The 15,993-nt window shown below is 40.5% G+C and overlaps 1 protein-coding gene across 1 annotated transcript in view; it reads right to left on the reverse strand.

Annotated features, from left to right (window-relative positions):
- Positions 1 to 379: 379 nt before the first annotated feature.
- The window catches only part of FKBP6 (FK506 binding protein 6), a 16,082-nt gene continuing 468 nt past the window's right edge, over positions 380 to 15,993 (reverse strand). Inside the window, exons 3-9 of the mRNA XM_015594584.1 lie at positions 15,544 to 15,633; positions 14,545 to 14,747; positions 13,185 to 13,304; positions 2,720 to 2,914; positions 2,487 to 2,596; positions 1,020 to 1,113; positions 380 to 487 (exon numbers count right to left, since the gene is read on the reverse strand). Coding sequence (XP_015450070.1) covers positions 380 to 487; positions 1,020 to 1,113; positions 2,487 to 2,596; positions 2,720 to 2,914; positions 13,185 to 13,304; positions 14,545 to 14,747; positions 15,544 to 15,633 — 920 coding nt within the window. The remainder of the gene's footprint in view (positions 488 to 1,019; positions 1,114 to 2,486; positions 2,597 to 2,719; positions 2,915 to 13,184; positions 13,305 to 14,544; positions 14,748 to 15,543; positions 15,634 to 15,993) is intronic.

The following is a 15,993-nucleotide window of genomic DNA, read 5'->3' on the forward strand; positions in this document are numbered from 1 at the left end:
ATACTTCAATGCTCCCAAAAGACCTGCAGGTCAGAGTTCCAGGGTCAGGGTCAATGATGAATGCAATATTTACTTCTGATACTGGCAGGTTGTTTCTGACAGGGCAGAGAGCAGCAGTTTGTAGATCACTTCTGAAAACGTCTGGGATGAAAAGGCCTTTTCATGGCCTTCTTCTCTCAAGCCTCTTTTGTAGAGGGATGTAGCAACAAAGGAGAGATTTATCACCAGGAGCCCGTTGGGCAGCTGTTTTCTTGTTGTCCCTTGTTTAACTTCTCTCAAGAGAGCAGAGTTATCTACTCAGCTAAGCAGGTGTTTAAGGCAGGTGATTTTGTTTCCATTAATTTTCTTAAGTAATGGTACACCAGCCTAGTGGGTTAGCTCATGTACCCACGCGAAACCTTAACCCTGTGCCTGCTAAATCACAAGGTGCACACTGCAGCAGGAACATTAGCTTCTGCTCCCTGCTAGCTGCGACAACTTCAAATCTCTAATTCTAACAGTAAGCAGAAGTTAAGAGTCACTGCCTATCCCTACCCATTGACATTTGGATTTTGTCTTATAACAATGTGTTAGGTGTAAAGTGAGGCCGGAGACTTTCAGGTTTTCAGGAAAAACCAGATTAAAAGAAGCATTACTGGTCATTTCAAAGCTCAGATAAACCATCACATTAACGACTATCACAGTTTCATGTTTCAAGCTATTGTGAGGGAAAGGTTAATATAAAATAGGAAAAAAAATGTTTTCATTTTAAAGCTTAAAGCTTCCTAAACCTATAAATTTACCCTCCGGCTCTGAACGGACTTTCCAACCTTCTCTATTATCTTCTCTATGAGAAGGCCTGCAGTGTGTGCATTCCGTACTAGACTTGTCATTAGCTTCTGTAAGGAATTTTTCTACTCCTCTCACCCATCTTCGGTTGTAGATAGTCACTATTCACTGGTGGGCCAAGGAGAACCACCACACTTTTACACATCCTGGACAAAATCCTAAAGCCTTTTATGCTTTAGTCCTTTGATTACCTTTAATTTTCTCCTACCTGTAGAGCCATTATCACAAGGGGCAAACATTCGGTGGCACATTTCTTTCTCTTTATCTGTGTAGTCCCTGTAATAACTGTAAAGAGAAATACACAATAGTTAGACAAGGTCTGCCTTTGCAGGAGGTGACATCTGGTGGCTGGAATTCTCCACTCGGGTCCAGAAACACTGAAAATCCAGTGGGCTTTCAATTGAATCAGGAGGAGGTGGAAGCAATGCTGGAGAGAAGCGGGGATAGTGGGGTGCCCAAGAACTACTGAAGAAGCCCTTGGACAAACAGACCATAAGTTGAAAAGACAGCAACATTGAAGGCTGGCAGCCAGTCAGTGAGGCTACCAGCTGAGTCTTGCCAAGTGACACCTCACACTCAGTGGTCTCTAACTTATCTTGAGATTTTCTCGCTAAAGAATGGTTAAGAGTCCAAAATTTCTTCATATAACTGACAGGATACTTAAATATCAGAAAGGAAATTGCAACAATTGGATCCAAATATAGAGGTGCAAATACCTCAGACTTTTTTTTTAATGTCGTGAAAGCTTAATTAAGCAATTTGGATCAAATGTTTAATGTTAACAGGAGAATCTTGCCAATACAGAACAACGGCAATAACAACAACAAAACCCACATTAAAAAAACAGTGGTTGTATGATGAGGAAATAGAATTATGGGTGATTTCTATTTATATGTTGATATTTTCAAAGTTTTCTACAATAAACACATAATTTCTATAATCAGAAAAGGTTAAAAAAAAAGTTACATTACTCAAAGACTGGTAGAGGTATCACTTGGGTAACAAGAAAGTCACCCTATAGGTATGAATCAGACCTGAAAGATCAACGTCATATCAAACTAGGGTCTATAACAGGGGTCCCCAACCCCCAAGCCACGGACTGGCATCCGTCCGTGGCCTGTTAGGAACAGAGCTACACAGCAGGAGGTGAGTGGCAGGCAAGCAAGCAAAGCTTCATCTGTATTTGTGGCTGCTCCTTAGTGTTCGCGTCACCACCTCAGCTCCACCTCAGATTGTCAGGCATTAGATTCTCATAGGAACACCGGTCCCTGGTGCCAAAAAGGTTGGGGACCGCTGCTCTGTAAGACAACTTTCTACGGTCAGTTGAGAACAGCAGTTCTCTATTGGAGGCAAGTAGGAAGAGTATCTGAAGAACAAGGCCTTTTTAAAAACTACACTGGCCCTCCTCTTTGGGGGTGCTTATTTGAAGGGAGAAGGGTAAAAGAGGGAGATGGGAAATCATCCAGACAGGTATAGTTTAGAGGTTTGTCCCACTTCCCCACTGGGAGCTGCTGGTTTAGAGTACTGAGCACTTCATAAAACTAGCTCTAGGGGGTGCTGCTTCATAATGTGTATTGGACAACACACCCAGGTGGAGACCAGAACTGCAGCAGCATCACAGGCCTTTCTGTTTGCAGGAGTGCAAACAGAGGTCTCACCTGGCCAGTTTCTTCAGCTCATTATTGATGTCATGATTGAAGGGCTGTTCCTTCTGAGCTCGAACTAGAAAATCCCGGGCCTTCTGATACTCAGTCATGAGGAGACAGGCCTGTGAAAGAACAGAATTTTAAAAGCATACTTGGGAAAGACAGCATTTTTGCAGTGCTGGAGTTGAACACTGCTGCTACCTTCTCTTGGGCATTTGTTCCCAAGTCCCTGTCCTCCAACTCACTTGTCCACACCGGAAGAGGGCCTTGGCATTCTTTTGGTCAATGATCAGAGCCTGCTCTCCATAGCGCAGGGCTGTGGTGGGTCGCTCCAGCTTCAGGTATGTAAAGGACAGATTAAGGAGAACAAGAAGCTTGGCGGCCTCCACCAAGTGCTGCTCTTCAGGGGGTGCTGATCGCCTGCGGAGAAGTAACAAGGCCTGTGGAGAGGGAAGACAGGTGGTCAAGAGGAGTGACATAATCTTATGCACAGAAAACCCTAAGAAGCAACAAAAAAACTATTATGAGCTAAAATTGGTTCAGCTAAGTTGCAGGACATAAGATCAACACGAGTTAATTATGTTACTATACTCTAGCAATAAACAACCCCAAAATGAAATTTAAAAACTCCACTTACAATACTATCGAAGAGAATAAATAGCAATAAATTTTAAAGTGTAAGACTTGTACACTGAAAACTACAAAACACTGTTGGAAGAAATTAAAGAAGACCTAAATAAATGTAAAGGCATCTCGTGTTCATGGATTGTAAGATGGCAATATTCCCCAAATTGGTCTACAGATTCAATGCAACCATACCCAAATTTCAATATCCTTTTTTGCAGAAATTGTCAAGCTGATCTAAAAATTCATATTAAAATTCAAGGGATCCTGAAGAGCCAAAACAAATAATAAAAAGAGAATTTGGAAGACTCACACTTTCTAATTTCAAAACTTATTATAAAGCTACAGTAACCAAGCCAGTATCGTACTGGCATAAAGACATATAGATCAATGGACCAGAATTGACAATGCAGACTCAAAGTCCAGAAACAAACCTATACACTTATTTTTAATTTCAAAATTGGTTGGCATTTTATTGGTTAAAACTTGGAAGACCCCCAGGGAAAGTTAACATTTGTAGTTTATAAACTATAACAGAAGGATTTATTAGAAACATAGATCTTACTTCTTGATCCTTTGCAAAGACAACACTCCAGCATTTCTTTGGGCTAAGGATCAGAACTATTTCCCTGGCTACAAAGCACTTACTGAGGCAAAAAGCAGGGTAGATTTCTAATTTTTTTTATTTTGTAAATTTTTAATTAAGTTTATTAGGGTAACATTGGTTAATACAATTATATAATTTTCAGGTGTACATTACCATTTGACATCTGTATATTCTATTGTGTGTTTACCACCCAAAGTCCAGTTTCCTTCAGCTACCATATATTTGATCTCCTCAAACCTATACATTTACAGTCAACTGATTTTCAACAAGGGTGCCAACACCATTCAATGGGGGAAAGAGAAGCCTTTTCAATAAATGGTGCTGGGACAACTGGATATCAACGTGCAAAAAATGAGGTTAGACTTCTACCTCAGACTATATACAAAAACTAACTTAAAATGCATCATCGACCTCAATGTAAGAGCTAAACTATAAGACTCTTAGAAGGAAACATAGGTGCCAATCTTTGTGACCTCAGACTATCGTTTTAGATGTGACATCAAAGGCATAACCAATGAAAGAATAAACTGGACTTCATCAAAATTAAAAATGTCTGTGCTTCAAAGGGCACTATCTGAAAAGTGAAGAAAATGAAGAGGCTGGCTGATGTTTAAGAAAACCCCTATAAACCATTGTTACTGGTTTAAGTTGACAAATATAATGAATGGTTTACTTCTGTCATTATCTACAGGTAATTCATTTTGTAGTTTTGAAAAAAAAGACATTTGTACATTCCTAAAAAGAGTGAAATGATAGCCCGTAAATTGGAAGAAAAATTTGTAAATCCTATTTGATAAAGGCGTCGTATCCAAGATAAAGAACTTTTACAACTCAACAATAAAAAGACAACCCAATTAAAAATGGGCAAAAGATTTGAACAGACATTTCTCTAAAGAGAACATACAAATGGCCAATAAGCACATGAAAAGATGTTCAACATCATTAGCCACCAGGAAAATGGAAATAAAAATCAGAGAGAGAGATGCCACTTCACAGCCACTAGGATGGCTATAATTTTAAAAACAGAAAATAAGTGTTGGTGTGAAACCTTTGTATTGTTGGTGAGAACATGAAATGTTGCAGCCACTATGGAAAATAGTATGGCAGTTTTTTAAAAAGTTAAAATATGACCCAGCAATTGCACTCGTAGGTACATACCCGAAAGAAGTAAAAACATATGTCTACACAAAAACTTGTACACAAATGTTCATAGCCATGTTATTTCTAATGGCCAAAAAGTGGAAACAACCTAAATGTCTACCAACTGATGAATAGACAAAAACAAAAGGCAGTGAGATTCATACAATATTCAGCTTTAAAAATGAATGAAATTTGGTAGACTCTACGACATAGATGAACCTTGAAAACATTATGCTAAGTGAAAGAAGCCAGTCTCAAAAGAACAAATATTATATGATTTCACCTATGATTATCCATAATAGGCAAATTCATAAAGGCAGAAAGTAGAAAAGAGGTTACCAGGGGCTGAAAGGAATGGGGAAAGGAGCTACTATTTAATGAGTAAAGAATTTCCATTTGGGATGTTGAAAAAGTTCTGGAAATGGGTAGTGGTGATAGCTGCATAACTTTGTGAATGTACTTAATACCATTGGACTGTACACCTAAAAATGCATTAAAATTGTAAAATATGCATATTTTACCACAGTTTAAAAATGAAATTAATATTTTTAAAAAGAATGAACTACTAATACATGCTACAAAGCAGATGAATCTTTAAAACATTTTGCTAAGGGAAAGAAGGCAGACACAAAGAACCACATATTTAATAATTTTATTCACATGTAATGTCCAGAATAGGCAAATCCATAGAAATAGAAAGTAAAATAGGGATTACCAATGGGTGGGGGTAATGATAACTGCTAACAGGTATGCATGGATGTGTTCTGAGATTGTGGTGATAGTTATACAACTCTGTGAATATATTAAAAACCAATGAACTATACATTTTAAAAGTGTAAACTGAATGGTATGTGAATTATATCTCCACAATAATAGTAAAGAAAAAAAGTGATGAAGTTAAAACTTGAGTACTGTCAGTGTGACTAATAGAGAAGACTCCATTGGAACATGCTAGCAGAATGAAAGAAGTGGAAAATACGTCAGAGAAAATGGTATTGTAGGCAGAAAAGTCACAAGTCTTCCTTCATCTTTACTTTCCTAAGTCCTGGACAGTCATTACACCGGTGTCTGTCCACTGCCCTCACACTATCTAAATTGATTCAGGTCTCATTATCACCAGCCTGGATCTCTCACCCAAACTCTGGTCCCATATTTAAATCGAAACAGGAAACAATGTCGCTGTCTTCTACAGGCCATTTTTACTCAGCCATCCTCATTAGTGATCAAAACTGAAGTTTAAAAGCTCTTCTTTCCCAGTTATTCCTGTTTTTCAAACCAGAAAGCTTAAATATTATTCTTCGTTTCTTTCTTCACTTATATGTAAAACTTCAAGTCTAATCACTCATTTTTGAAAGTATTTCCAGAACTTTTTCTTCTATTCGTACAACTCATACCTTCTCAAACACATTCCTGGGTCCCTGTAACAGGGTAGCTGTCACATGCCTCATATAGTGCCTATCATGGGACAGAGACTCATTAATGAAAGTCTATCCCTTCAACACGCACTGCATACAGTGGTGTGCTGTTGTTTAACGGCCAGGTCACGTGGGCGGAGGGGCCCTCTAGTGTTTGCCTATTCCTGTGGTGTAATTATTTCCACCATGGCTGATTTCAAGCTACCAAAGTAATGTTAACAACCTTGCAAAAAATTCCTTAAAATTTTACAATTGGCTCTTGTGAGCTGCGGCACTACCTGCATGCTATTAACCACTGGCTCATCCCTAAATATTACTTTTATTAACTCACTCTCTCCCAGTGGTTCCCCTCCATCCTCTTCATCAAGTCCAAATCCATCTATTCACATTTAAGCATTTTCCTGAATCTGATTACATTATTTCCCTGCTTGCTATTCTTCAAATGTGGCCTGTGTTTTAGACTAGGTATCTGCCAACGTCCCCCCTGAATAGGCTCTGGTCACTTCTACACCTTTCCTCATTTTCTTCTCCTGCCCAGAGTTAATCTCTCCACCTCTACGCCTCTGCCATTTCATCCCTCTAGACTCAGTTAAAGTGGCATTTCCTCCAAAAAGCTGCTACCCGATGCTCTAGCCTACAAAAATCTTCCTCTTCTCTGAAAAGCTACAGTACTAGGTACTATACCTAAATTAAAGGCCTTTGAGAGCAAGAACTCCACCTGATACTTTTGTGTGTCCCACAGAAAGCTGAACAAAAGGCTGAAAACACAGTGGTGCTCAATAAATGTCAATCTGCTTCTGAGGACACTTCTAATAGGAACAGCTATGCAAAGCTTCCAATGGAGTGAGGCTGACTTCACACACATCTTCTGTTCTGTCCTGCCCTAAGGAGTAGAAAGGCATTGTCTAACTAGAAAGACAGTGACAAGCCCGATGTCTCAGAGTGGATGGCAGTGTTGTGACTGAATTGGCAGAGAAGAGTAAGACAAGGGGCTGGTCTACAGCTCAAAGCCCTGAGAGCACTGGGAATTGGCAGGACTAGGAATCAGAGACATCAGAGTACAGAAGTGGGGATAAAAGACAGGTTGAATGTTCCTTCCCACTCCCTGTCCCTTTGGGTCCAGATGTTCACCCCTTCCCACCACCTCAGGAGGCATATACAGTGTCTATTTTCTAGAGATAGGAACCAAAGAAGCTCTCAATTCCAGGACAGCAGACGGAGGATAGGAAGGAGGTATACCGATAACAAGATTATTAGATGACAGTTTCAATAATAGCCACTGAGAACCTCTGTCCTGTTTCCCTGTTAAGCTGCCAGAACACTGGTAGTTAGGCGTTTACACTGGGTAGGAAATGGAGAACTGAATGACTCAAGAGAAAACATCTGCATACTGATAAGTAGGAGTCTATCTGATTGCAATGCAATCTGCCCCACCAAGCACTTGGAATTTCCAATAAGTTTTTGATGCCTCTTTCAAATCCTTATGGACAGCCAAAAATCAACAGACATTTGGGAAAAGCTTCTGTGGAAGAGGGAGCCTCCTGTCTCCCAGTAGCTGTTCCTTCTTCTTCCACAGTAATAGAATTTTTTGCTGGGAACATGTACAACCAGAATATAGATATTTGCTAACCTTTCTTAGAGCTGGTTATGGCCAGGAGAATAGGTTCTGGAAAACATAATTCAGTACAAATGTCATAGATACATGCCTTCAGACCTCTTTTCCCTTCTACTGCCTAGACCTTAAAGCAGAGGTCCCCAACCTTTTCGGCATCAGGGACCAGTGCTCCCATGAGAATCTAATGCCCGATGATCTGAGGTGGAGCTGAGGTGATGCTAGCGCTGGGGAGGGGCTGCAAATACAGGTGAAGCTTTGCTCGCTGGCCCACCGCTAACTTCCTGCTGTACGGCCTGGTTCCTAACATGCCATGGACCAGTCCATGTTGGGGTTAGGGTTGAAGATCCCTGCCTTATAGGACACCATCCTGGACCACAAGGCCCAGAGTCCCACCCTGGAAACAGGCAGTCAGACGGAAGGAGTCTGGGTACCTGAGAACATTGTGGAATATAAATACCAATAAGCCCTTGTTTACATACCTCAAGCCTTTCACATTAGTAAGAAATATCTATCTTTAGGGTCACTTATTATGAGTCTATGTGACTTATAGCCAAACCTAATGCAAATGGGCAGTCTCCAATGGACAGAAAACCAAACAAGAAAAGAACTGAGGTTAAAAAAAACTCAGACACAAAAAGAAGATGAAAAATTAGAATCGATAATCTAAAGAGATGAGAGAAGATAATGTATACATGAAACACTCATTAGAAGAGATGGCAAATAAAGTCAAGGAAAACTCCCATACGGTGAAACAAAAAAGAGAAAAGATGAACATTGAGAGAAAGAAAAAAAAAGGAAACCTAGTTCAATCTAGGTCTGATAGTCAATTAACAAGTTCCAGAAAAAAGAGAAGACAGAAACAAGAGTAAATTATCAAAGCAAGAACTCCAGAAAAGTTTCCCAGAGCTGATGACAAATTTCCTGAATGAAACGAAGAGCTCAATACAACAAATTTAAAAATGCGCGCGCGCACACACACACACACAGGGGAACATCACTGTAAAATTTAAGAACACTGTAAGTAAAAAGCTTCTTGAGTCTCCATAAGAACATAAAAGGTCACATATCAAGGAATAGGAACCTAACTGGTATCAGACTTAATAGCAATTCTAAAAGCTGCAACATTATCCTTTAATATCTGAGGGCTGGTGACTTAAATTCTGCATCCTAGAATTCTATACTGTTACACTACCTGTTAAGTGTGAAGTTTAAAGTGTATTTTTAGACATGCAAGGATAATGCTCCACCAAAACAAGGGAGTAAACTGAGAAAAACACCATGAAATCCACAAAACAGAATCACAGAGCAGCCCTGGAATAAGAGCTGTGTAGCAGGCCCAAAGAGCTTCTGTCTGACTCGGAGCTCCAGGCAGAAATCCCAAGAAAACATGGAACTGCTAGCCGAACAGAGGCATGATCCCATGGAAAGTAGTTGGAAGTGGCAATCTACTGTCGTGAGAAAGTTTAGGAAGAAATGGTGGTAGGTATAGAGAAAACTAGGCAAAAAAGAGGCAATTCAAGGTATAAAAAGGGACTGCTCACAAGGAAGGGGATGTAAGCATAGTGAAGAGCCTTGCTCGGCAGGTATAACACTATATAACCTCAATAATGTAACACTGAATACCTATTTTAAAAATTATGACAATACTGAGAAAGCAGAAATGAGAGGCAGTGTAATGAGAAATTAAAAAAAAAAAACATCAAAAAGAGCAAATAAAGGAGGAAAAAAACTGGCGTAGATGATAGCAGCTCTGTTCACCGCTCTGGCAACCAAATCAAAGTCGTGACAGAAACAAGGAGCAGTTCTAGAGGAACAAGCTATACAACTAGGGAGAAATCCAAGAAAGCATCCTGTAACGGCAGAACGTAGGATGAGGCAAGGATGTGGGGCTGCCTGGTCTGAGCAGCTGACTGAGACGGAGGCTGCGGCAGCAGCAGATGCCTCTTAAAGGGGCCGTGTCCATGAGCAGATTTTCACAGTGACAGACCTGCTCGTTCTGAGCACCAGTGCTGGTTCTGCTGCATGCAGGAGGCACCAGGGACTTACAGGGAGACATTGTCAGAGTGAGGGTCCAGGTAAGCCTCGCTCCGTGCAGAAGTGCTGGCGGTATCCATTGTTCCCTCTTGAGCCCTCCCCACTTCTAGTGCACCGGAAACAGCGCCACCTTAGCCGTGACGTCATCAAACTGGATAACAGAGGTCGCTCCACCCAGAGGATTCCCTGAAACCCTGCCTCCCCCAACTTGGGGCCCCATCCAAGCTTAGGCTAAATTTGGCCTGCAGCTGAACCCCTCTCAGGACTGTGCCACTGGACACCTACTTCACAAATCTACACTAATAAGACCAAGAGAATTAGGAGCTCTGCTTAGTATATAGAAACAGACATAGAAAGGCAGCCAAAATGGGAAGACAAAGAAGCAGAAACCATATGACAAAACAGAACAGAGATCCAGATATGATGGAGTCAAGTAATTTAACAGATGCAGAGTTCAAAACACTAGTTATAAAGATGCTCAGTGAACTTTTGGGAAGTGTAGATAAATTCAGTGAGTACTTCAACAAAGAGATTAAAAAAACATAAAAATGGAAATTATAAAAGGGAACCAGTCTGACATGGAGAACACATTATCTGAGATGAGAAGTATATTAAATGGAATAAACAAAGTGAATAGAGGATCAAATGCCCTATCTAAAGGACAGGAAAGCCAAGGACACACAATCAGAATTGCAAGAGATAAGATGCCAAGACTAGAAAAATAATTTAAGAAGCATATAGGACACTATTAAGAGTCCAAATATCCATCTGATTGGCATAACTGAAGAAAATCAAGATGTTGAACAGCTGTTTGAAGAAATAATGATGGAAAACGTCCCTAACTTGGTGAAGGAAATGGACATAAAACCCCAGGAAGCTCAGAGAATTCCAAAAATCAGGGATCCAAAGAGACCCACACCAAGATACATCATAATTAAAATGCCAAAGGTTAAATACAAAGAAAAAATATTAAAAGCAGCAAGAGAAAAACAATTGCCTACAACGGAGCACTCATTACATTGGCAGCTGATTTCTCAAAAGAAACTATGCAGGACAGAAGGACTTGGAACAAAATATTCGACAGGATGAAGACCCAGGATCTACAACCAAGAATAATTTATCCAGCAAAGCTATCATTTAGAATTGAAGGACAGATAAAGAGTTTCCCAGACTAAAATAAGCTAAAGGAATTTATCACTACCAACCCAGTATTACAGGAAATGTTGGAGGGACTTAAGAAAAAAAGCATGTATCAAAAACAGGAATAAAGAATGGTAACAACTGCATTCCTATCAGTAAGTACCTTAAATGGAAAAGAATTAAGTGCTCCAACCAAAAGATAGAGTGGCTGACAGTATAAGAAAACAAGATCCCTATATATAAAAGGAAGGGGATGGAAAAAGATACTGCTTTGATGGACCTAAAAGGTATTTAAGGCAGACAAAGATAAATACTATATGATTTCACTTACATGTGGAATCTAAGGAATAAAAAGAACAAACTAATCAAAAAGAGACTCACAAATATAGTGGACAATTTGATGACAGAGGGGATGGGGTTTGGGGGGTTGGGAGAGTAGAGTGAAGGGTTAAAAAAGTACAAGTCAGCAGCTGATGGATGGGCATGGGGATGGGAAGCATGGCATAGGGAATGCAGTTAGCATTAATATGTTGGCTAGGTGGAAGGTCAGGGGAGGGAAGGAGCAATTGGGGGGATCATTTTACGAAATATACAGACGTCCAACCAATGTACTGTATACTTGAAACTAAAATAAATAAATTTTTTAAAAAAGCAACTAAAGCACGTCATTTATAAATGCAGAATACCAGAAAAACAGCAGATATTATTAAAAAGTGACTGCCTCAGGGGATCAGACCTAAGAAATAGGATTAAGTTATGGAAGGAGTGGTCTGTTTTATGTGTGAAAATGTTTTTTCAAGGGAGCAGGCTCTCAAGAAACTTTGCAAATAGTATCCATGATTCAACCTAACCGTGAGCCAAAATCTGTACCTTCCAAGTTTAAGAACTTGATTTTTGTCAGCATTCCAAAAGACAGGTACATGCAGGCTCTCCCTTTTTCTATCTCTGAAGCATATTCATATAAACGAAATGTTGCAGATACTGTTAGCTGCTTACCCAATATCTATTCCCCTCCTCTTCTCCTAACCACCTCCATTCCATTCAAAGCAGCAATGTACTAACTTAAAAAGTACTCTTCCTGGCTCCCTGTACAGCTAAGGGTGCCCATTTAACATGGCCAGTGAAATATAAAGGAAAGTCCTAAACACACCAGACTCTTCTCCCTTCCCTTCTTCCTGCCCAGATGATCATGTGATGTTAGATGTTGAATGATCATCTTGGAGAAAAAAAAAAGCCCAAGGACACATTTAATGGCAGGTCAGATGAAAGAGAGAAAGAACTTGAATCCATGGTGGGTTCATGGAACTGTTATATCAACTTTGAACTGCCTCCCTTTTTATGTGAGGAAAAATTAAATCTTTAGTTTACTTAAAGAACTGTTTTTCAGGATTCTGTTGCTTGCAGCCAAATGGAAATCCTGAATGATTTAGGCTCAGTACATAAATGAGACATAAAATCAGAATACCCCTAGACTCTAAACTCTGTCCTGTTTGTGTCTAGAACCTAAGGCATAGAGTATAGCACACAGAAAGTGTTCATAATATTTGCTGACTGAGTTACAAAGCACAGTGAATTCCTGTCATCATAACCTACACAAGAAGCAAAATCACAATCAGGAGCTTGGTGAGAATGGAGTAACCTCAGAGAGTTAGATGAATCTCCACTGTTGGATAGAAAATGAAGACAGCAAACTTCACAGAGGAGTAGAAAAATAAATTGGTAAACCAAGGACTTAACACTAATGAGAATTTTAAAAATTTTTACTGGATTTAAAGAACTTTATATATGTATATGTATATACATACCTACATATACATGTATACACACGTATATATACGTATTTGCATGTTATATACACATATATGTACACAGACACACACAGCTAAGCACAAAAGTAAGTGTACAGCTCAATGAGTTTTCAGAGCCTGAACAAAGCCGTGAAACCTGCATCCAGTACCAGACACAGGCCATTACAGGTTCCCCTCAAATCCCTTGTCCCCTCTCCCAGTCATCAGCCATCTGACACGAGGAGGTTTAATGAGATTTTTCTTAATGGTTGTGTATGAAGAGTACATCTATGTCTTGTAAACAAGGAAATTTTCAGGGTCTAAACACTCTTCTAAAAGCATTCTTACCCGTTTATATCTCACTTTGGCGTCATAGAAACGATTTTGACGGAAAAGGTAGTTGCCAAACTCTCGTTCAGTAGCTGCCACTTTTAGGACCTTCTGAAGTGGAAATTGATCTTGTTGCTCCTGAATATCAAAGACAAGGACACCAGCAGAGAAACTGAAAGCCATGATGCAAGTATAATTACAGTTGTTAGTTTTTCTCCTTCAGATTATGAACTTTTGTTTACTTCTGTATGTGTGCTAGGCACTGGGTTAGACGTCTCTGCAGAGGTCATCTCTGTGAATTTTCAACAGAAGCCACGACAGGTCGGTGTTATCACTGCTCCCACTTCAGACTAAAGCCAAAAGGAGAGCTACTTCCGTAGACCTCCAAGAGATGCTCCCTAAAGCAGCAGTTTCCCATGGGATTAGAAACTGATGGAACTTGTCAAGCACAGAAATCAGGACTCACAACAGCCATTTATCCACTAAGCATTTAACAGGTCTTGGTCTGCCCAGGGCCCTACTGGTCTTTATGGACAAAATGCACGACCTTGAGTACATATCAGAATCACCCAAAGAGCCTCTTTTTATACACAGATGTCTTGGATCCACCCCCAGAGATTCTAAATCAGTACACCAGAGATGCGACCCAGGCATATGCAAGAACCTCTGTACTGTGTAAAGATTTTTAAAAAGGGGCTGCTTAGCTGGAGAGATACCATATACAGATGTAAACCTGAGGTGGACCTTTAAGGTCACATACAGAGTCAGTGTGAAATAGCATGACACAGACTGCACATGACTGCTGATGAGATTAAAGGCCCTATCTCTATGGGATGGGTTAAAGGCAACAAAAAAATGGCAATATTTAAATTATGAGGATAGAGGCCATATGTCCTCATTTGACTCAAGTTCAAAGACACAAAAAACTTGAAATTTACACCTGATGTCCTGGTATCCCATCCAGCTGATAGTCCCTTTCACTCTCAACTGTCCTGGGCTGGGTAACAAATTATACATACGGTCACCTTAATTATGAGCTACCAATGCCTGACTTGCTAGAACCCAAACATAATGTTGAGAAGCAAATGTTTACTGTTTTGCAGGGAGAAGTAGGGCAAAGGAAAATTAAAAGATCAGCTTAAACTGCTGGTCCATAACAAAACCACAGCCTGACCTTGGCCTAGCACAGTTACCCACACACAACAGCCATAACTAAGACGGGCAATACTGGAAAGTGAGGGAACTCCACCACCACTGCACAGGATCCTTAGGGTGGGACTTGGGCTAGAGGATCATCAGCAGGGCAGGATAATTACCAAAACACAACAAACTCAACCCTTTCTCTACAAAGTGCTGACATCTGTGCTCCAGAACTTACAGATGAGAGGGCACAAAACTTGTCTGACTCAGCAGAATCCAGGAAGTCAAGCAGCTCAATCTCGAACAGGACAGTGGTGTTCGGGGGGATCAAGGGCGGACAGCCCAGTGTTCCATAGGCATAGGTCGGTTTGAACAGAAACCGGGCCAGCTCTCCCCTCCGCATGCTCAGAAGGCCCAGCTCCATGCCCCAAAGTGTAATATCTGGAAGAAGGGACAAAGAACTTTGTTGAAGCTTGCCCAGTAACCTGTTCCAATGCTATCAATTTCTTCCTCCTTAACACCCAAATCTCTCCACATAATATTCCAAGACATCTCAACTCCCTTTTCAGCCTTATCTCCCACTACCACCTCCATTCCCAACTCTAACGTCTCCAGGCACTGCAGCATTCTGGCCTCTATATCTTTGTCACACAGTTCTTTCTTCCTGCAACATTTTCCTCCTCACCCCATGCCCAGCTTCTGCCCTGACTGAAATCTTATTCTAACTTCAAGGCTCGTTTCAAATGCCCCCTTTTCCATGAATCCTCTGATCTTCCCAGCTGGAGTTCATGGTGACTTCATTAAGTACTCCTACAATACCGCTTATACCTCCCAGGAACTTATCTGATTCTACCAGGTTGGTTGTCTGAACGCAGGTCAATCTCCTCCACCACACTGGCCGAAATGTTTTAATCATCTGGGTACATCCTTTCTTTTCACCATGCATTGTGGGTAGTAAGCATTCAATAGATGTTTACTTAATGAATGGACAAATGAAAACACAATACCCAATGGTTAAGTCAGGATGCAAAGATAACCTTGCCAGGTAGGCCATCTCCCAAATACCTAGGTCTCAAGGGGGAATGTGGGGAGAAAGTGGCTGGTTTAGCAAAACCCAGTTTCAGAAAAACTAACTCAAACAATCTGTGCTTTGGACAGTTTTCTAGTCCTAGGGTATTGTTCTTCAACAATTCCTAAAAATAAACCCCTTCTTTTTCAGCTCCTAATCTGAACTTACCCTCTCCAAGTTTCATTAGCCGAGGAGTTTTCCTAAGGCAATTAGAATCAAAAGGCTTGTCCATGTGCTCCAGGTATCCAGAATATTTCACTAGGGCAGATGAAACAGACACATGGTGAGGAAAAATGGACCAAGAATACCTTCACCTCTATAACATCAGACTCTTTATCATACAAAAACAATAGAATTAGATGTGCTTCAACTGCTCCACACCCTGAGTGACAGGAACAAACCTTTGCTTAATGTTTGGATGCCTGACCTTTTGCTCTGATGTTCAGGAGCCTGGCTGGTGCGCCTGGAAGTGTCTCTTGTTCACAGTGGCGTCATGAAAAGGTGATACGAATTTTCTAGCTTTCCCTTAAAACCCCAATTCTAAGCATGTTCTACCGAATAGAAATACTTTTTTTTTTTTTAAACGTAGCCTCCCCTCCCCCCCAAAGTAAACTGCAG

The sequence above is a fragment of the Pteropus alecto genome, unplaced genomic scaffold (assembly GCF_000325575.1).
Source record: "Pteropus alecto unplaced genomic scaffold, ASM32557v1 scaffold68, whole genome shotgun sequence".
In the NCBI taxonomy this organism is placed as follows: Eukaryota; Metazoa; Chordata; class Mammalia; order Chiroptera; family Pteropodidae; genus Pteropus; species Pteropus alecto.